The following is a 21,400-nucleotide window of genomic DNA, read 5'->3' as shown; positions in this document are numbered from 1 at the left end:
GGGTGGTGGTAGGTATCAGGGCTGGTTGGGCAGGTGTTGGAGGCAGCTGGTGGTGGTAAGAGCCTGGATGCTGGGGAAAGGTGGTTGGAGCTGACATTGGGGCACAAGGCACAAGTGCTCTGCTAGTGACTCTATAGACTCCCAGGATGCTTAGCAGCTGCTTTCCTCTTGGCCACTGCATTTCTCTGTCCTGCTTTCTTTCTCTCGCCACTCCTTCAATTCTTTTCTCTCTGTAGCAGAGTGCTGAAGAACAGTTTTCAGCATGTCCTCTTTGCTCTTATTTTTCTCAAATTTTGAAGCCTCTGTGATGTTGAACATCTGGGCAGTCCAGTCAAGGTCACTGTACACACAGAAATGACAACATTTAACACGGGCAGCATTGTATCCACTATCTCCAGACATGAATTGTTACACTGAGGAGTTCTCACTTGCAAGTTCTCACTTGCATTCTTTATCCCAAAAGGAAAACACAACAGAAGCCACGAAATGGTGAGTGAGGAGTGGAGCTGGTTGCTTGGGTAATCTGGAGTGCTAGAGGGGTTGAGTGAAGATGCAGATGCAGGGTGATCTTATCTCCCTATCTCTTCACTAAAGAGTCTCCCAACATTTTTCACAGGACTTAATCCTGGAAGATGTTTCAGTCACTAGGGAACAGCGGTGGGCTCTTTTAGAGCAATGTGGATTCCGCCGGGACCCTATGCGGCGTGCCTGTGTTCAGAAATGGTCCCCTGGCCGAAGAGTGGCGACTGGGACAAGGGACACAGTGGCTCTGCCTATAAACCTGCGCAGGCATATTGCCCACGCTCTGGATGAAGCTTTGCTGAGATAACTGAAGCAGATTACCGCGACGTGATAGACCACATCAACGGGCTATTCCACATCTAGACGCTGCCATGCATGCATCCATAACCCCCCTTCCTCTCCAGAAACATTTCCACCCAGAAAATAAACGCTCCTCTGCCTGTCCTTCTGCAACTGCTGGCTGCTGCTGCGATTGGGTACTTTCCTCCTGGCTTGAGAAGAGCTCCTGGCTGCATGCCTCCAGGAATCTGCGGTTTCTTCCCCATCCCAGGAGCTTCACTCGCGGTTTCCTCTCCCCCGCAGCCTCCTCCTCCTCCTGTCCCCAGCCTGCTCAGAAGTGTCCATCGTTACCCTGGGATTGGCAGTGGGGTCACCCCAAGTATGTTGTCCATCTCCACGAAACGGCAGGTCGTGGGGGCGGATCCGGATCTGCGATTCCCCTCTCGGGCTTTGTAATAGGCACTCCGCAGCTCTTTAACTTTCACCCTGCATTGTAGTGCGTCCCGTTGATGGCCCCTATCCAGCATGTCCCTTGATATCTGCTCAAAGATATCGTAATTCTGAACAGACGCCTCACCCCAAACACTGATGAGGTCCTGCAATTCACCTGTGCTCCATGCTGGGGAGGCATGGTTACCTGTAACCTGTAACTGATTAACTGATTGCACTCCACACCTGGCTGCAGCAAACAGGAAGGAGATTTTAAATTTCCGGGGCATTTAAAGGCGGGTCACCTGAGGCAAGAGCAGTAGAGTGCAAACTGATGTGCAGAGTGGCTGAACAGGAATTCTGGGATAGCTCCTTATTCCCTGGAGGACAGGTAAAGCGCTGGTGAGTGTCCACACCTGCTGAGCAGCGCTGGTGTCACCAGCGCTGCACTCTTATACCCCAACCCGGATGGGTTTTCAGCCAGCGCTGCAACCAGGGAGTTGCAGCGAAGTGTGGGCAGCGCTGGAAAGCCTCCACCAGCGCTGCAACTTGTAAGTGTAGCCAAGCCCTTACTTTTTATATACCCCAGGGCTATTTCTGCACATGAGGAAAACCTAGTGAAGGTCATTTTCTGGCTGTGTGCCCAGCCAATCCATTTAGTATGAGTGAGTTTCAATGTAAGAAGTTTTATTCTGACTTTTGTGCAGGCTGAGCTATGAAATCCTTAAAATTATCTCCATTAGTTTATTGCATGAGGGTTTCTGATCAGGAAATAGTATATCTTATAATAAGTACGAATATGGTTAACATATTCTGAGATATTGCATGAATAATGAAGTGTTTCTCAAAGCAGTGAAACAGGATGTCTTCTCTAGCTAGTGGCACTTCTTTTTAATATTGTGTAGGAAGATTGAGTCTGAGAGGCCTAAGGGGAGGAGAGGTTGAGCATACACACCATGCGCATCTCATCCAATTGCATTCCCTTTGTGATCTATCCAAAGTAGCACTGAAATGGACCTTTGTGAAATCTATTCTAATGTAAGTGAATGAAGGAACAAAGATGATATAGTAATAGAACCAGAACTGCAGGTGGATATGTTGATTAGCTGGTGCCACAGCCAGACTATATATGAACGTGTTTATGTTTCCGTAACCATGAAGAAGCAGGTGTTTTTAGTTAGTGCCAGAGTATTTTTTAAAATGGAAAATGATACGTAGTAATACACACATGCATACATACACTTTTATATGCATAGGTGCACTAAGATCAGGTTAAAAGTATTAATTACTTTAAAATAATGCAAATTGTTTGAGTTGAGGTTTTAATTTGCAAATCTAGTTTTTGTTTTTTTAAATGACTGTAGGATTTGTGAAGAATTGCCATATTTGTTGCAGGCAGATGTCATGTGTCAGCTTTATGGGGAGAGTCCTGCCGTTATTGCATCTTTCTGTTTAATATTAGTAGAAATGGAACTTGTTCAGTGAGAGGATCCAGATGGCAGGGTGTTTTATGGGGAGCCAGAAAAGCTAGAGGTAGCTAACCTATTATTTATTCCAGGGTTGTTGGCATGTTTCTAAAGCCCAAAATATCTTTAGTGTTAATGCAGTATCATGGCTTTATGAGCAACAGTACAATACAGTGTGACCCTGATTGTGTGCTTGATCATTCACGGTGCTGAGCACTCTGACTCTGATCCAGCAGAACACTTGGTGCTTAACTTTTAAGTATATGAGTAGTCCCATATCAAGGACTTGAGGGTGAGGATGCACATTCTCCACATACTCTGCAATACCCATTTCTGAGCACGCAGATTCCATGCCCAACTGCCCTGATTTGATACCTGGCCTATTTCCCCAAGGCCAGATGGTTCAGCAGAGCCACTTGAAGAGTGGGCCGCTGGAGTAGTGCATCGCCAGGGTCCCTGAAGCTTTGCTCCTGTGGAGTTCTTCTGTTGAAACTGCAAGACTGAAGTACTGCAGCTTCCCATCTCTTCTACGTCCTGCCCATCCTCCTGTCACTTCTAAGCCCCCATCACTGCCCATCCTCCATCAACACTAGTGCCCTCTGGCCACATCCACTCGCAGGAAGCTTCTGCAGTTCCCAACCTGTGGGGTTTAGTGAAGCTCCAGGGATCCCTATAGCCACTCACTGTTGCACCTCCTCCTCCTGCAGCAGCTCTCATGCTACCAGGCCCACAATGCACCTTCTGTTACATGAATGTCCTAGGAAAAATTGCTCCTCTTTGCATAACAGGAAATTTTCAATAAGTAGGATTTTGGTTATAGAAATTTAGCAGGTGGCATAAAATGCCATAGTCCTATAAATGTGACTGTCACAAACTCTTTCTTAGGTCTTCTCTCTGTCCATTAGCAATGGCCCTAGTGGTACAGATCAGTAGCCCTGGGCAGCTAGTTCTGCCCCTTTTGTACCGTCACCTTTCTTGCTTTTGTCCTTAAGGCCATGGATTCTCAGACTCTGTGGTCTGTAATCGTGACTCCCTCAGTCTGTTCTGCTTCAGAGAAAGACAGGATTACTTCTAAATTATGATTATTTTAGTTAACCTTGCCTGTGGTTGGCTGTTCTTAGAGTGTGCCTTCAAAATAGACCTACTTATTGGTTAGATATCAGAAACAGTCAATTTAAAGATTATCTAAAAGACCAAGGTTAAATCACACATCTGAAAAATGCCAAATAAACAAACACACACATGTAAAGATAGCCATGTATTTCATGACACTGTTCACAGTGCTAAACTTTGCTTACATGACTGTTGTTACAAACAAGAGAGAGAAAACCTCAAGACCAGTTCTTAGAAGCAAAGATTTCTTTTCAAGAGACAGCATTTCCTGCCTCTCAGGTTAACTGATCGAGAGGGAAGGCAACTTCTGTCACCTTTCTAAAACAACAAGGAGTACTTGTGGCACCTTGGAGACTAACAAATTTATTTGGGCATAAGCTTTTGTGGGCTAAAACCCACTTCATCAGATGCATGGAGTGGAAAATACCGTAGGCAGGTATATATACACAGTACACGAAAAGATGGGAGTTGCCTTACTGTTGAGAATAGCCCACTTCCACTTTAATTGAATTGTCTCGTTAGCACTGACCCCCCACTTGGTAAGGCAACTCCCCCACTGGGTAAGGCAACTCCCCCATCTTCTCCTCTGTCTCACTCTGAGAATCCTGTTGCTGGCCAGTGTCAAAAACAGAGTACTGGACTAAATAGATCACACATCTGATCCAGTATATTTCCTATATCCTACATGGGAGAAATTGCAACTGCCTATATACAAAGTGCTGCCATATGCACAAATTAAATAAAGTGGGTAAACAGAGAAAATTATTGCTTTCTCTAATCTCTTCCAGCTATAGTAATTTTAAGAGTAACTTGTAACAATATTAGAGAGAACTTTTAGATAGAAAGGTTAATTGTTAAATTGACAGAGCTTCTTTGATATTAACCACTATGGTGCCAGTCTTATATTATGCCCTTTGGAATGATAAACAATGAAAAGCAGAGAAGAAAAAAGCAGCTGGTTAAAATGTATTCTACTATGTCATCATTTATTTAGACTATGTAGAGGAGTCAGATAGAAAATGGAAAAACCCTTGTACTCAATCTATTTTGAAATGTCCATACATACAACACTTTTTGCTGAACCATCTGCATGTAAATTAATCAAAGATAATCGTGCTGCTTTGCAATATTACTTCTCCATGTACTTGCAATATAAATAGAACAGAGTGACACAAAGCTGAAACTCAACCCACGGGGACAATCGTTGTTTGTTTCTGCAAGACAAATAAGGCTGTTTCGTCACAACCTTTGATAAGTAAAATGTTTCACATGATCAATTTTTAATACCGCATAGATAGCTCTGTTCTGTTCTCGCTTATGTCCTGTGTCTCTCTCAGGGAATCTTTTTTAAATTAAAATTACACACAAACCTCCATGGCTCCCACAGTGCAGCGTCACAATGTCGTTGTACTCCTTTGGAGAATTTGGGATACATTTTGTTTCCACCCTCAAAGGGGCAGACAGAGGCTAAGTGAGAGACACTGAGATGGCATACACCAAGCTCTGCTGCCAGCAGTCCCAGCCCAGCTGGAAAGAGTAATGTGTTGTCTACACTAGGGAAGTTTTTCAAAAATTTCCCACCATCATTGACCCCAGTTCAGCTGCATTTATGTTAACAATGCTGAGAGCTGTAGTGCAGGTAGGCTGCTACTGGTGTTCTGTCTAAGGGGTTCGCGAAAGATTTAGGCTATGTCTACACTAGAGAACGTGCAGCAGTGTAAGATCTCTAGTGTAGCTACTGTATGCCAATGGGAGAGAGCACTTCTGTTGACATAATTAACCCACCCCCAATGAGTAGTGCTAACTGTGTTGGTGGGAGAAGCTCTTCCGCTGGCACTGTGCACAATAGTGCTTATGCCGGCATAATTTATGTCACTCGGGGGTGGAATATTCACACCCCCTGAGCAACGTACGTTTTGCTGACATAAATGGTAGTGTAGACATAGCCTTAAACTGAAAACTGACTGAACAGAATTCAACTATATACAGTACACCCTCGCTGTAATGATCCCCTTGGGATCCAAGCCATTTGGGTCGTCATAACAGAAGAGATCTGCTGCAGCGGGGGCAGCAGGAGGTAAAACTTCCTCTATGCAGAGAGCCAACCCACACCCTACTTTGGGGGCTTAGGTTCTGTAGTCCCTCTGCACAGGAATGCATTTTGCCCTCAGAGAACAGGACAGTAATTAAAGGATGGTGTTCTGCCTGCACAGAGAACAAAGCAGGCAGTAGACAACCTGCTGGGTGACCTCGTACAAGTCACTTTACCGCTCTGCGTCTGTTCCCTCATCTGTAAAATGAGGGTAATGCGCCTCACCTTGTACGTGAAGTGCTTTGAGACCTGTAGGTGAGAAATGCGATGCACTATCGTTTACTCACCAATCTGCGGTAAGATCACTTCAGTGGTCCTCATGTTTCTCTGTCATACCTGGGGTCTGATTTACAGAAGTGCTGAACAGTCACAGCTGTAACTGAAGTCAATGGAGGCTGAGCTTTGAACATAGGAGATGTTATATAATGTTAAGTGCTCTGAGAAATCAGGTTCTAGGTATCTCAGATTGGTCATCCGTTATTAGTGGAAGCTTTTTATTTTAATTTCTCTGTGCCTCACTTCCCCATCTGCAATATGGGGATAATAATATCCCTCTCAACTCACAAGGGTGTTGTGCAAATAATATTGTTTGTGAAGGACTCAGAAACTATAGTGATGAATGGCATAGAAAAGCCCATGAGACAATTAATAATTCTGTCTTCAGAGCAGTGTTTAAATAGTGTGCAGTAAATAAGGCATGGGGCCAGACATTGATCAATGAAGAGAAAACAAAATAGTAAATAGCTGCTCATTAAGTGAGTGCTGTCCATTCTGTGCAGGGATGAAGACAGGGATCCTGTTGAAAATATAGTATGTGATGATGTAATTAAAGACTGTTTGATAAGGCCTACATTAAATTTGGCATTCCCTCATTTTCAAGTTCTTGACTTTGCAACCTTAATGTTCTCTTAATGTAGTTTTGTGTTTATAATACTATATAAAGGCCAATCTTACTTTGCTTTTCAGGAATAGCCACTTCTTTACTTTTCAGCCATGATCAAATACACGATCAGTTTAATATCCTAAAACATTTTTTCTTAGAGGGAATAAATGTTGCAGCTACAGGGATATGTATTTGTTGATCACGGTAATTTTTTTTTTCTTGAAGTCTGTACTCCTGTGTATTGCAAGTCACAGGGGAGAAGGGCGTTTAGACAGGCCCAGGGAAGGGATTGTACTTAGAACTTTTATCTCCCATCCCTCGGAAGGGGGCTGAACTGAGACTGACCCAGCTGGAGAGCCGGGGTCAGAGGACTAAAGGGCAGGTGAAGAGCCTCCAGGTAGGAAGCCATCCCACAGCAGGAACCTTTGCATGCAACCTGGCCAAGTAGGGTACCGAGAGACACCCTGTTGGTCAGACTGAGATTGAGTCTGGGGAGAGCTATAGAGACTTTGCCAATGGAGGGGTACCATGATGGGCCCTATTGGACAGTGAAAGTACTGAGCCCAGGGAGGGCTGCAGGACATTACTGAGGACTATGAGATAGGCCCGATTGGACAGTATACCCCGGAAGGGGTTTGTTTTGTTCCGTTTTGCACATGAACATTGTGTGACGTGGCTGAAGGGCTGAGTCCCAGAGACCTGCTTGATATGTGCAGCAGGCAACAGGTGGCACCATGAGCAGAGGAAATTGAGAAAAACTGCAGGTACGCGCACACTTGACCGGGGGCACTCGAGAGGTGAGCGCACTCCATTACACACCTCCCATTGAAGTCAAAGGAAATTTTCCCAATGGCTTAAAAAGTAGTTGAATCAGGCCCCAACTCCATTCTCAGAGGCCATCAGGTGATAATAGGTCTGATTTCCCCATTGGCCTGCACCTGGTACACTCATTTACACTAGTACAAAATGGGAATAAAATGCTACTGTTCTGATGTGGTAGTCTTTTACACCCACTTTGCTTGGTGTAAATGATGATGGTCATGAAGGCTATGGATATGTTTTACCTGAGTTGTTAAGCTGTTCAACTCATCTGTAGGTCAGATGCCTTGAAAAAAGTATTTTTCCAGAAAAATCTCAAGGCTGGCAAAGTTGTTACCAGAATATCTAGACCTTTTAGTGAAGATTACAAAGTGGTTTGGAGAGACTTAAGAAGGAAACATTCACATTATTGTGATATAAACGCCTAACTGCAATGTTACTGCATGTTGATTTGTCATGTGAGTAAAAGGTGCAAGACAGAACTCAAAGCATCTGAAAATTCTGCCGCATATCATAGTATAGTCAATATCATCAGAAGGGCAATGGTTTTTTTTTTTAAGTTTTCCCTGTATTAAGTTTTCTCTTTAGGATTTTTCTCCATAATTCATTGCATTGATTTGCTTAGTTCTGCAGTGCCTCTAAATGGTCCCGTTTTGGGTACTACTCTTTCATATATTCTTTGTATTAGTATACATGCAGTGTTGTAGGAGCCCTGTCAGTCCCAGGATATTACAGAGACAAGGTGGGAAAGGTAATATTTTTTATAGTACCAATTTCTGTTGGTGAGAGAGACAAGCTTTCGAGTTTACACGGGGCTCTTCTTCAGGTCTGGGAAACCCACCCAGGGGCAGGTCTATGCTTAAAATGCTGCAGTGGCGCAGCTGCAGCGCTTCAATGAAGATGCTACTACACCGACGGGAGAGCTTCTCCCATCAGCAAGCTACCCCTTTCCTGGAAGTGAATTAATTAGGTTGACAGGAGAAGCCCTCACGTTGACGTAGCACTGTCTACACTGGAATGGCGGTGGGGTGTGTTAGGTGCTTATAACTGTGTAGCTCAGGAATGTGGATTTTTCACACCCTATGGCACCATAGTTATACTGATGTAAGTTTGTAGTGTAGACCTGGCCACAGTGTGTGTCAACGGAACACAAGGTGAAGCAGATTGTTTAGCATAAGTAGTTACCACATATTTCAAGGGACCATTCAACGTGAAGTGGCCCGTTAATACCCTTCCAGTCATAGGTAGGAAAAGGGAGGGAAGTAGCTGGGGCGGGGGCAATGTTAGTGGGTTAAGATCATTGTATGAATCCATAAATCCAGTATCTATATTCAGTCCATGGTTTTTAGTGTCTAGCAAAGTTATGAATTTAAGCGGCCAAGCTCGTCTTTTGAAAGTGTTATGCAGGTTTCCTTTGAAGTTGAGGACTGATAGGTCAGCTGTAGAGTGATCGCTTTGTGAAAAGTTTCAGAGTAGCAGCCGTGTTAGTCTATATCCGCAAAAAGAACAGGAGTACTTGTGGCACCTTAGAGACTAACAAATTTATTTCAGCATGAGCTTTCGTGAGCTACAGCTCACTTCTTTGGATGCATAGAATGGAACACACAGACATGAGATATTTATACATACAGATATTTATAAATATCTCATGTCTGTGTGTTCCCATTCTATGCATCTGAAGAAGTGAGCTGTAGCTCACGAAAGCTCATGCTGAAATAAATTTGTTAGTCTCTAAGGTGCAACAAGTACTCCTATTCTTTTTGTGAAAAGTGTTCACCTTCAGATCATAGGGTGTTTTAGTCTTTTATTGTTTTCCTGTGTGAGTTCATTCAAGAGTGTAGTAATTGTCTGGTTTCAGCCATGTAGTTGTTATTGGGCATTTGGTGCACCAGCATGTGTATCTTAAAAGGTGTGTTGGGAGGGCGGCAGGGTGTGTGTGTGTGTGTTCATTGCAGCAGTGAAGATGTCTGCAGGTTTGCATCTGTTGTTCTGGCAGGGTCTGGTTCTGCTTTGTGTTGCAGTGTCCTGATCTGTGGGGAACTTGCATCTGATGATGAGCTTGGAGAGGTTGGGGGGTTGTTTGAAGGCTGGAAGAGGCGGTTCAGGAAAGATTTCTTTCAGGATGAGATCCCCATCGAGCATGGGTTGTAGTTGTTTGATGATACCCCATAGGGGCTCCAGTGTGGAGTGGGAGATGACAAGTAGGTTGTGTGGTCGAGTTGGTATAGAAAGAGAAACTGTGTCAGCTAGGGGTGTGTGGTTATGTTGGTATAGGCAGAGAAACAGTCCAGAGGAAATAGAAGGACAGAGACAGCAGCCCACTCCACTGCACATGTCTGAATGTATTGCATGCCAGGCATGCCAGTGACTGCATCCTGCCTGTAATCTGACTCCATTTTTAAAATAAATAGCTTGGTCAAGTCAGGGTTTGAGCATTTACACTCAGAAGGGAATGCCATATTCCTTATCTATCAACTGCTTAAATAAGCACATTACTGTGACTCAGCTGCATAAATTTGTGTGAATAATTAGAAGTGCTGATGTTCCACATGGTTTCCTGAATTATTTGTCATTTTCACATGTGCTGTATGTGCAAAATATAGAATAGCTAATTAATGGGAGCATCAGATTTGGTTAAAAACATTCTCTCTCTCTCTCTCTCTGTATCTGTGTGTGTATATATATATAATATAATATAATATAATATAATATAATATAATATAATATAATATAATTAATAAAAAGCTATATATAACCATGGACTGAATATAGATACTGGATTTATGGATTCATACAATGATCTTAACCCACTAACATTGCCCCCGCCCCAGCTACTTCCCTCCCTTTTCCTACCTATGACTGGAAGGGTATTAATGGGCCACTTCACGTTGAATGGTCCCTTGAAATATGTGGTAACTATATATATATATATATATCTATATATATATATATATATCTTATTTATATATATATAAGAGAGAGAGAGAGAATATATAATGTTCCCTGAAACGTCATGAATGGAAAACTGGGCTTAAAATCTTTTTTTTTCTTAAACTTGAAATCCAGAAGATTGAATAAGAAATGCACGTTCTTTTATAGAAAGACTACAAAATAATGTTAAAGAAAAGAATTTGCAGAAGCCAGGATAATGCAGTGCATGGAAAACATGAATGTGGATTAGGAGACCTGTGTTCTGTTCTGGGCTCTGCCACAGACTTCCTGTGTGACATTGGGCAAATCACTTAATTGCTCAGTGCCTCAGTTTCCCCATCTGTAAAATGAGGATGATGATACTTCACCACCTCTGTCTAGTACGTTGAGATTTGTGGATGAAAAGTGCTATGTATTATCATTCACTCTATTAGTATATCTTACCCTTAGTGTTGTTGTAGCTGTGTTGCTCCCAGAATATTAGCAAGACAAGGTGGGTGAGATAATGTCTTTTATTGGACCAACTTCTGTTGTTGAGAGACACAAACTTTCAAGCTTACACAGAGCTCTTCTTCAGATCTGGGAAACTAAGGCTATGTCTACACTAGAGATTGTTGCCCCCATAGCAACTATGTAGGTGAAGCCAGACAATCATTATGCTCTCAAATGAACTCTCACAGAAAAATGATAGACAGAAAATACCATATCACTATCAATCATCACCCTCAAATTAAACCTGCAGGATACTTTCAAAAGACGAGCCTGGGAGCTTAAATTCATAACTTTGCTAGACACTAGAAATCATGGACTGAATAGACACACTGGATTTATGGTGTATTACAACAATCTGTAACCCACTAGCAACCCCTGCTCCCATCTGCTTCCACCTCCCCTTTCCTCCCTATGACGGGAGGCGTGTTAGTAGGCCACTTCACCTTGAATGTCCCTTGAAATATGAGAAGCCTCCCTGTCCACTTAGCACTGTCACTAACCATCGGAAGTTAGGTCAACGTAACTGTGTTGCTCAGGGGAGTGGATTCTCCACACCTCTGAGTGACATAGTTACAGTGACATAAGTTTGTAATATAGACCAGGGCTGAGTTCATTTCCTAGATCTGAAGAAGAGCTCTGTGTAAGCTCGAAAGCTTGTCTCTCACCAACAGAAGTTGGCCCAATAAAATATAGTACCTCACCCATCTTGTCTTTCAGTTATCACTACATTCCGGCATACCTCCGATCAGAGAGACATAAATGCTACAAGACAAACTGGTTTTGTTTACAAACTCATTTAGAGAATAGCTGTAAGAAAAATACCAAGATGCAGAATTTGAAATTGAGATGACACAATTGTACAGTGAAATACAGAAAATATTCAAACGTTAACTCTGCAGAATAAGACAAGACCCTTTTCATGGTCTTATTGCTCCATTCCTATAAAATGAGTTTCTTTTAAAATGAAGCAGCATCTGAAGAGACCAGTGTTTGTTCAGATCATGATTAGCTGCTTCCGTCTTGTACAGTTACAGTAATTTGTAGAGTTCTGTTTTGTAGAGAACATCAACCTGAAAATAACATTTATAGATCGTACACATTTAAAACATTTTTGTTGATTCCAGTGATGCCAGTTGTGGAAAATAGGAGATCTCATGTTCATTCTTTTCTTCTTGTTTTGCTTTGACTGCAGAATTATCTCTAGCCACTAAATTATGTTCTGTTAAATCCTGTTTTTTCTGTCTGTCTAATCTATCTATCCATTCCCTATTTGTATTTATGAAACACTAAACAGTTACACTAAGGGCTTTGAGCAGGTATAGTGCTCAGGAATCAGCTCCCTTCATACATGGCAGCAAATCTGCAAGTAGAGAAGACAAGGAAACCAATAAGCATTTACGAAGGATAGCTACAGGCAGGAAATGCAGTGTGAAGAAAGGTTTCAGAGTAGCAGCCGTGTTAGCCTGTATCCACAAAAAGAACAGGAGGACTTGTGGCACCTTAGAGACTAACAAATTTATTTCAGCATAAGCTTTCGTGGGCTACAGCTCACTTCGGAAATCAATGTTGTTTGCAGCCTCAGTGTGAGTGAGATAATATTCCCCATGTCTTTTTGTCGGAGATATATTGCTCAGAATGAAAATGAAAAGGAGCTAGAGTTAAATTGCAGTTGTTTCTTAAGTAGAGTTCAGGAGAACAGACCTATGAAATTAAGTTAAAAATAGGAGCATTTCAAAGTCCATATTGGGGAGAAAACTGTATCTTGCCTCAGCAGCAGCCTGAGGAGTTAAAGGAAGCATCAGAGGGTGAGTTAGACTGAATCTGATTCTAGGTGAGGAACTTTAAATCCGTTTGGAGGAGTTGTTTTTTTTCTCGAGCAGGGAATTTACAGTGACATGTTTTTGTAACGTCAAACTGCGGTGAGTGTATTTTCCACAGAACTGAAATGTGGTGGATAAAGGTCAGACTAGCACAAGTACTATCAGAGTTAATGGAAAAGGATGTGTTCTTCAGAGCCGTAGCATTGCCAGGTTTTCAGCTGCATTGCCTTTTATGGCTTGGCTGCTCCACATTCAAGTGTTCTCTATAGGTGGGACTGGGACAGTCTGACTTGGACATTGTTACATAATTGAAAGTATTACTGACCTTTTTTCCCTCTCTACTAATAAAATTCGAGGTTAAAGATAAATGCTGTCCAGCACTGCTTTGTTCAGCTGCAGATGAGCACCCAGGCCAAAGGAGAGATTTGGGATTATACGCTGTGGTATTTAGAATCCTCAGACTGGTCTTTATTCTTTCCCTCACCTGAAAGTTAACATGAGTTTGTGGCAATTAGATGCTATTAGGTGTTCAGTGAGAGTGATGATAAAGGTCTTTGGGGGTCTTATTTTAAACCCCATATGGGAAATGGCCAGCTTGTTTGGTGGCATCAGAAAGGCACAAAGGAAGTGCCATATTGAATCAAGCCAGTGATCAGTATAATCCAGTATCCTGTCTCTCAGACAGTGGCCAGGACAAACTGCTTCAGAAGAAGGTGCAGGAAACCCTGTAGTGGTCACTTGTGGATTAATCTGTTTAGAGAGGAAGTTTCTTCCTAACCCTGTCAATTAGTGGCTGGCTCTAACAGTGAAGCATGAGGTTTTATCCTTTCTAACGTAACTGCGTGTGTTGTCATTTTGCATAAATTAGGTATAAGGCCTGACCCTGCATGGTGCTGAGCACCCACAACTTTCACTGTAAAAGCAGCAAAGAATCCTGTGGCACCTGATAGACTAACAGACGTTTTGCAGCATGAGCTTTCGTAGGTGAATGCCCACTTCGTCGGGTGCAAGAGCCACTCTTGCATCCGACGAAGTGGGCATTCACCCACGAAAGCTCATGCTGCAAAACGTCTGTTAGTCTATAAGGTGCCACAGGATTCTTTGCTGCTTTTACAGAACCAGACTAACACGACTACCTCTCTGATACTTGACAACTTTCACTGAAGCTCATGTTGGGAAATGCTAAGCACCTGCCAGGATCAGGCCTGTTCTTGCTGAGATATCCTTGTAAAATTGTGTCTGACTTTTAATTAATGTAAAATCTTAATTCCCATATGGAAATAATGATGCAACGTAAAGGCATGTCTGTGCCTGTTAGTGGATTATTGTTGGATTATATTTTTGTCAAGGGCTATTACAGGAGGCAGTGTGTGATAGTGGTTGAGCAGAGGACTGCAAATCAGGATTCTTGTATTCTATTTACAGCTGTGCCACTGAGTCAGTGTGTGTTTCTGAGCAAGCCACTTAGCTTCCATGTGCTTCACTTTCCTCATGTGTAAAAAGAGGATATGCCCATCTTTGTTAAGCACATTAGAGCCTCCAATAAAGAGCAGTCTATAAGTGCTAAGAGCTGTTGTTTAAAATTGACTCTAAGGAGAATTTCAAACAAGCATCTCTTAATAAGACTATAGTATGATATGAAGAATACAACTGTACACTCTACTATTCTTGTAAGGAGATTAATCTGTTTTTAACAAGGCATGTTGCTTAATAGGTTGCTTAATAGACATTTCACATGTCAAAATTTCTATGGCAGCTTAATGTAAACAAGAAAATATATGAAAAATAAGATTTCTGCAGGAATCCAAAGTAATTGACGCATCTCAAAACAGAATAGAAGAGGACAGCTGGTCCCACAGATGTAAGCCTGTAACGGGGGGAAAAAGAATATGCTCATATTGTATGTGAATGAAAATCAGTTAATGAAGGGCCAGTATCAATGCTAGAATGTGCCAATCAAGGAGGATGATTCTGTATCATGAAGATGGCTGGGCAAGTGTCACATGGAGAAAAAATTTAATTCAGAGACAGTGTTCAGTTGGTATTTTAAACAGATCTTGTTCAGATGGGAGTAGTATGGGGATGGTTGCATGGGAAACCAATAATTAAGGGTTACCGTGAACAACGGGAGGTGGAATTGCTAAAGGGATTAATTATACCTTGTCTACGAAACCTCTTTAATTGTTGTCGATGTAAATCTGTGGCCTGCTGAGACATAAAATAGCTATCGTACACCTGTATGGCTTGGTAGAGTCCCAGAATAGATGCAACACTTTTTTGTTTTTCTATATCTCCTCTAATTTAATTGTTTGTTGATTCTTTTGTGTTTAATATTTTGGCTTTTTTTCAACAGCACTTTCATGATGGCAGAAAGGCACAACAATACATTGAAACTTTCTGGAAACAGCTTGAAGCAGTAAGTAGAAACATCTTTAGAAGTGATGTTATAGCTATACTGACACTGTCTTCATAGGGGTGTTTCTAAACATTGTGTTTAAAAAGAGATCATGATATGGTTTGAGGAGAGCATCTGAAATCCAAAAGAACATGATTTGAAAACTTGTCTCTAAAGGATACTGAAAGGTATAAAATAGTGCCCTTTAAGTGCCATCCATATATCAGAATCTGGACCTCAGTAATAGATGTGACACAATGAGGGAAGGTGAGAAAGTGTCAGGAGGGGACTGTGTAAGAAAAGATGAGTGTTACCCATGGATACTGAGCTTATGCATGTGCACACCTTAGTCGTTCAGTCATATGTGCACACACACAAAATAACAAAGATAGGATTGGCTCCTTTATTGTGGCCTTCACAGAAGCGAGGGATTTAAATGCAGAGAGATTACTGATTTGGCAGATCAGAGCAAGAAGGTGTTCCATGTGTAGGGGGAATATGGAAAGAGGCTCAGAGACTAATGGGACATCAAGACTGGCTTTACCATCAGAGCCAATCTGTCTGAAGATCAGAGCAAAGATTTTCTTTCCAATAACTTTGACGCTTTTGCAGTTTAGTGTGGAAATGTATGCAGATGTAAATGAGCTGTTCTCAAAAATTCTTGACAGTGATTACAGAAAATGAAGTTAGCGGGTGTTGCTTGCTAGGCTGAATTTCAAATCATGTTTCTCTCCGGTATCTGATGGGCTCATTTTTCCCTTTCAGAGTAAAAGGCGGTTTGAACGTGATTGCAAGGAAGCCGATAGAGCACAGCAGTATTTTGAGAAAATGGATGCTGACATCAACGTTACGAAAGCAGATGTTGAAAAGGTAAGCCAGATGGCAAAGCACTCCATTTGGAAATACATATGTTAGAATGGTCGCTCCTTCAGTCACACTGATAACACATGTCCTCCAGAATTGATCATCTTAACAGTGTTGTTGTAGCCGTGTTGGTCCCAGGATGTTAGAGAAACAAGGTTCAAAAGCTTGTCTTGCTCACCAACAGACGTTGGTTCAATAAGGATATTGCATGGCCCACCTTGTCATCTTAACTGTGTCTGACCATAGCTTGGCCTAAACAAGGGATTCTCTGTAGTGGGACACCTCCGTTTGCCCAGAAAAGTGAGGGCTCCGTTCTCAGCAGGTGTAATGGGCATAGCTCCATTAAAGTCAATGGGGTTAACTCAGTTTATATCGGATGAGGATCTTGCCCCAACTCAAAATCAGTCCTCACTGGCTAACAGCCCAGGATCTGGGCTCCACTCAGAAACTCAGAACTCCCAGTCAGCAGCGTAGCTCACCTGGGCTTCCACCTCTAGGACAACTAGATAGGGAAAGATTTGGACTTCACTATTATTAAATATTGATATTGCATCAGCAAAGCCACGAATGGCAATCCCATTGTGATAGGTATGCTAAGAACACATGCAAAAGCACAAGCCCTACCCTGAAAATTGACATGCACTATTGGTGAAGGTGATACTTGGTGTGCTAATCTTAGCTGCCCATCAAAAGTAATCTAACCCATAGAGGCTGAGTGTTGAGGATTTCCCAATGGCAAGTGCATGTGCAAACTCTGCTAGTGCTTGGGACTGAAAGCACAGAACTGCAAGCATCAAAGGGGCAGGGTCTAGAATATTTTTCAGGTTACCTAAATGATTTGTTCAAATGCAAACCAGTATAACCATGGACTTTCCCCCTTTTTAAAATAGAAATAATCAGCAGAATGGCTCTTAAAGCACAGTATTAAGAGCCAAATTCTGTGCCTTACTCTGCATATGGGCCCATTGAAATCCACAATTAAAGGCCCAATTCTTTCTATCCTTTCTATCACCATGAGCAAGGGTGGCAGAATCAGAGTCCAAGGACAACTGGTGCCGAGGACAATCACATGTTGACTGTTGCTGTGTGACCCAGGTAGAACACGACTCCCTGCTGATAGTAGCAGAGATGTCCTAACATCCCACTGGTTACAGTGAAGTGTTAGTGCATGCCTGCATCCCAGCAAAGACAGACAGGGTGGTTTATTCATGATACACACAGACTTGCTCTATAGCAGAAAAGGTTTTCATATTGTAAAGTACCCTTCTAGGTCTTGCTTGGCACCGATGGCATGTACAGTACCTTTATTAGACTTGACACTGGTTAGCACCACTTCATCCAGATAGATGCCTCATAGTGTATGTATTATTTTGGGGGGGGCTTTTTCTGGTTTATTAGTGCCATCAAATGTAGGGAATTCTTTCTTCATTTCTTTTTAGATGCATCAATGATCTTAATGCACTAAAGATGTTTAATACATGATGTTCTAATGCAGTTATCCATATTTCCTCCCTTGCTTGCTTAATGAGAAGCATTGTGGAACTATGATATCAGCCACATGCATGCTCTAAAATATCTTTTGTTGTTGTTGTCAATGTACTAAGATAGGGCCTGATCCTTCAACCCTCTCCCATATTAGAGGCAATGGGATGTCTTATGTGAGTAGGGGTTGTAGAACTGGGCTAATATTTAGGGCCAACCCTGTCTGTAACATCAGGGTTATCATCCCATAGAGTACATTATAATGCATTTAGTCTAAAGCCCACATAAAATTTGGAATCCAGTGTGGTATGCCAATGATTAGCAACATGCTGCTGGATCACAGTTGGCGTCAAGTTGTAACATTATTTGTGGCTTTTGCGTGTTGGCCCCTGTTCAGCAAAGCACTTAAATAGATGCTTAACTTTAAATGTATATCAGGGTTTTGCAATCAGGGCCTGAAACATGAAGTCGTCCCTTAGCCAAGTTCAGAATTGTACATGCAGGAGGATATAGTATGTTTATACATCTAGTTCAGTGATGCTGCTGTAATTTAAGAAAGCTACATGGAGGAAGATGACTTATCTAAATCACTTCCATTCTTGATGGAGCTGTACATCTGTTTGGAAGATGCAGAAGTATGAGATTTTATTTTATTTTTTAGATTGCTAAAATTAGTAAGGGTAATTTTGTCTTGCATGGCACAATTTGGTACATGTGGGCCAAAAATAACCAGCATTTTGAAGCAAGCCAATATGTAGTTGATATAAAACCTAATGTCCTGGCTTCCAGAGGTGGAGGGCAGCCACAGAAGTCAGCACCTCCGGAAAATCAGGCCACAATGGTGTATTGTCACTGTACTCTTAGCAGAGAAAAGGTTTTTGTCACCTCCCGCATGAAGTTAAAACTGTAGTGTTAGAGGCATGTTTTCTGCTCTAGCCCTCGAGCAATTAAATCTGTGTGTTTACTGGGGATTTCTTAAAGCCGTTAAATTTCAGGTGAGTATTGATTTATACCAAAGAGTTACATATACAGTGCAGTTTTTGGACATTGGGAAGTCTGCTGCATGCCACTCCCAATTAATTTCATTCAGGGAAGCCGTCATACACTAATATTTCACTGAAATCAGTGGGATGTTAGAACAGCCCTGGCATTTCAGCATTATGGAAGTTGGGAAATAGGTAGATACCATCCGGTCTCCATATGTTAGGAGCACAACAAAATGTACAATAAGCCCAGAAAATTTCCCCAAAGCATCCTGGCATATCAAAGGAGAAAAGACCCCTGTGATTTTATCATTTGCCCAGCTATTAATTGTAAATTCGCCATGCAGATTTAATCCCTTATCACTTCTCTGGATTTGTCATGGTATTTTTCAGGTGACTGTATATCCTAGCACATCAAAAATGTAATGCTTCATGCACATTCTGTGCTAGAAAGAGATTATCTCTGCTTTATCTATTAAAAATAAATCCTAGAATTCATTTTCTAGTTATAAAATTAGGATCTCTCTCTCCCCCCGCCTCCCGCTCCACTCTGCCCAAGATTTTGTGCAAGGCTGAGATTGAGCCCAGACATGACCTTGTTATCTAAGCATGGGGTTAGGAAACAGTTACTCCTGAGTTCTAATCCCAGCTCTAACACTTATTTCCTCTCTGTGACCATAACTAAGTCACATATCAATGATGCATAAGCTCATGTTATGCAATTTCTGGAAGGCAAACTTTATTTTCCTCCCTTGTAAAATGAAGAGGGAAATGGGGGAGAAAGGAGGGAGAGGTTTGCCCTGTAGAATTTGGCCACCATCTTATCACGTTTTGTAAATTAAACTTATTGCAAAAGGAGGCAGAGTGCAATAAATAGATGTATTTTTAAAGAAAGGCAGGATCTATTGCTAGGGGTGGCAATGAGTGTCCACTGCTCCCTGCAGAAAGCATCCGTGAAGTCCCCAGTTATGCTCTCAGCAGCATGGTAGATGCAGAAGGAAGGGGTTATCAAAACGAATTGAATGTGCAATAATATTGCTAAACAGAGAGGACAGTGTTTTCTAAGTGCATGTGTTAAACTGGATTCATCCATGTCACGCTGTGAATAATGGCCTTTCTTTGCTTCACCCTGCCCATGTGACTGGGTCTGCCCTTACGTAACTCCTAAGTGCAAAATAGGATATTGTTTAACCAAGAATTGCAGTTGGGGGTAGCTTTAGCTAACTTGTGGTAGAGAGAGACAAAAACTGTTCAGTCTCAAGTGATGCAATTTGATAATTTTCTGTCCTTCTTTTATTACGGTGTCTCTAATTTCGCTTGCCTCTCATAACTTGGCTGCCACAGTTTCACTCCCAAAAACTTTCTGGCCAGGAAAGCAGACAATCTGGCTTCATTTGGTTCCAGTGCTGTTCAGTCTGCTGGCTGAAAAAGGTGCTCCCAAGCAACGTGATTAGTTGCCCTTATTTCTGGGGCTCGAGATAAACACCTCTGCTGCGTTAGCCTGTACCTGCTAACATGAGGAGACAGTACGGGCTATTTTTGCATCAGCCTTTGCAGAGAAATGGAATTAAAATTCTGCAGTGCATCACAATTACATTTGCAAGTTGTTGTTGTTTTTTGTTTTTTTAAGCTGTGATTCACTGATGCACCCTGTGATTTGAGAACAAGAGGAGGCTATGGAAAGCTCTGCATCTCTGATCAGCCCCCACCTCTTAATCCTTAGATAACCAGCTTTGACAAATGCAGCAGGAAATCCTGCAGTAGGGTGGCTAGTGATCAACACCTAAAAGGACTCTGCAAACCTTATTTGGGGGTGGGGTAGGATGATGGTGGAACTAGAGCATGACTTTTAGATAGGCTCTTCCTAGAGCTGTGATCAGAGCTTGCAGCTGACGTTAGGCCCACTAATGAACAGCTCTCAAGTGGCTGCTTTGCTTCAGTTGCGTTTAAAGTCAGACTTCTCGGGAACTAAAGGAAGGGCAAGAAGCAGGATCAATTGACTGCAAAGTGTAAATGTTAGATCAGACTGTGCCCAATATGCCTTGGTCCCCTTGGAGGAAGTGCTGAGATGCACCATTCCAATGTGTTAGCCTTTTTATTAAGGTGTGGAGAGTTTGTACCTTACAACTAAATTATTTTTATTTAAACACTACATCATACAGCTATGAGAGATTCTGTAAGAGACACAGTCCGTTCTGTCCCCTGCAGTCCAGAACCCCACCTTTCTAAAAGAAGGATGACACTAGGTCTCTGAAACCACATCCTTCTACAACAAGGATAGCTACTCAATGCACCCAAGAGGAGCTCTGGGAAGCATTGTGCCTCAGAGAGGCTCAAGTGGTTGCCAATGCACGAGGGAAGCATCCTCACTGTGCCACTTAAGGGGGGAAACATCTGCTGGCCTCTGCATCAGGGCAGCTCTGCCAGCTGGTGCAGGGTCAGGAGGCCGGGTGAGAGCTTTATTCATTTCCTGCCCCTGTTTTGTTGGCAGTAGCAGGGACCACTCCCTGCGGTCAGGAGATCTGCAGTTGTGTCCAGCTTCTGCACATGGAAACAAAGTGTGGGTTAGGCTCCTTGCGTTTACCTCCCCTTCTGCATTCACAATCAGGCTTTAAATTATAAACATTAGCTGTGTGCAGACACAGTATTTAGGTGTAAACTCACACTTGCAGTTTGGCATAAAGTGTCTCTCTCCTGTGAAAGGATTTGCCAGTTCAGCTCTTTGGTTTAGTGAGCTCAGGTTATGAAACTTAAACTTTGCAGTAAGTCCTGTTATAGGGACCTGGTTTGGAAGTCCTCAAAATGGACTAACATGATGCTGTTAACACTG

General features: G+C 42.3%; 1 protein-coding gene across 11 annotated transcripts in view; it reads left to right on the top strand.

Moving 5' to 3' along the window:
- The window catches only part of FNBP1 (formin binding protein 1), a 161,498-nt gene that overhangs the window by 79,299 nt on the left and 60,799 nt on the right, over positions 1 to 21,400 (top strand). For all 11 annotated transcript variants that reach the window (XM_039507061.1, XM_039507068.1, XM_039507064.1 and 8 more), the window contains 2 exons: positions 15,200 to 15,262; positions 16,007 to 16,111. In XM_039507061.1, the coding sequence (XP_039362995.1) occupies positions 15,200 to 15,262; positions 16,007 to 16,111 (168 nt within the window). The remainder of the gene's footprint in view (positions 1 to 15,199; positions 15,263 to 16,006; positions 16,112 to 21,400) is intronic.

The sequence above is a fragment of the Mauremys reevesii genome, linkage group 19, assembly GCF_016161935.1.
Source record: "Mauremys reevesii isolate NIE-2019 linkage group 19, ASM1616193v1, whole genome shotgun sequence".
NCBI classification, from domain to species: domain Eukaryota; kingdom Metazoa; phylum Chordata; order Testudines; family Geoemydidae; genus Mauremys; species Mauremys reevesii.
The sequence above is the reverse complement of the archived record's forward strand: the minus strand, read 5'-3'. Positions and strand labels throughout refer to the sequence as shown.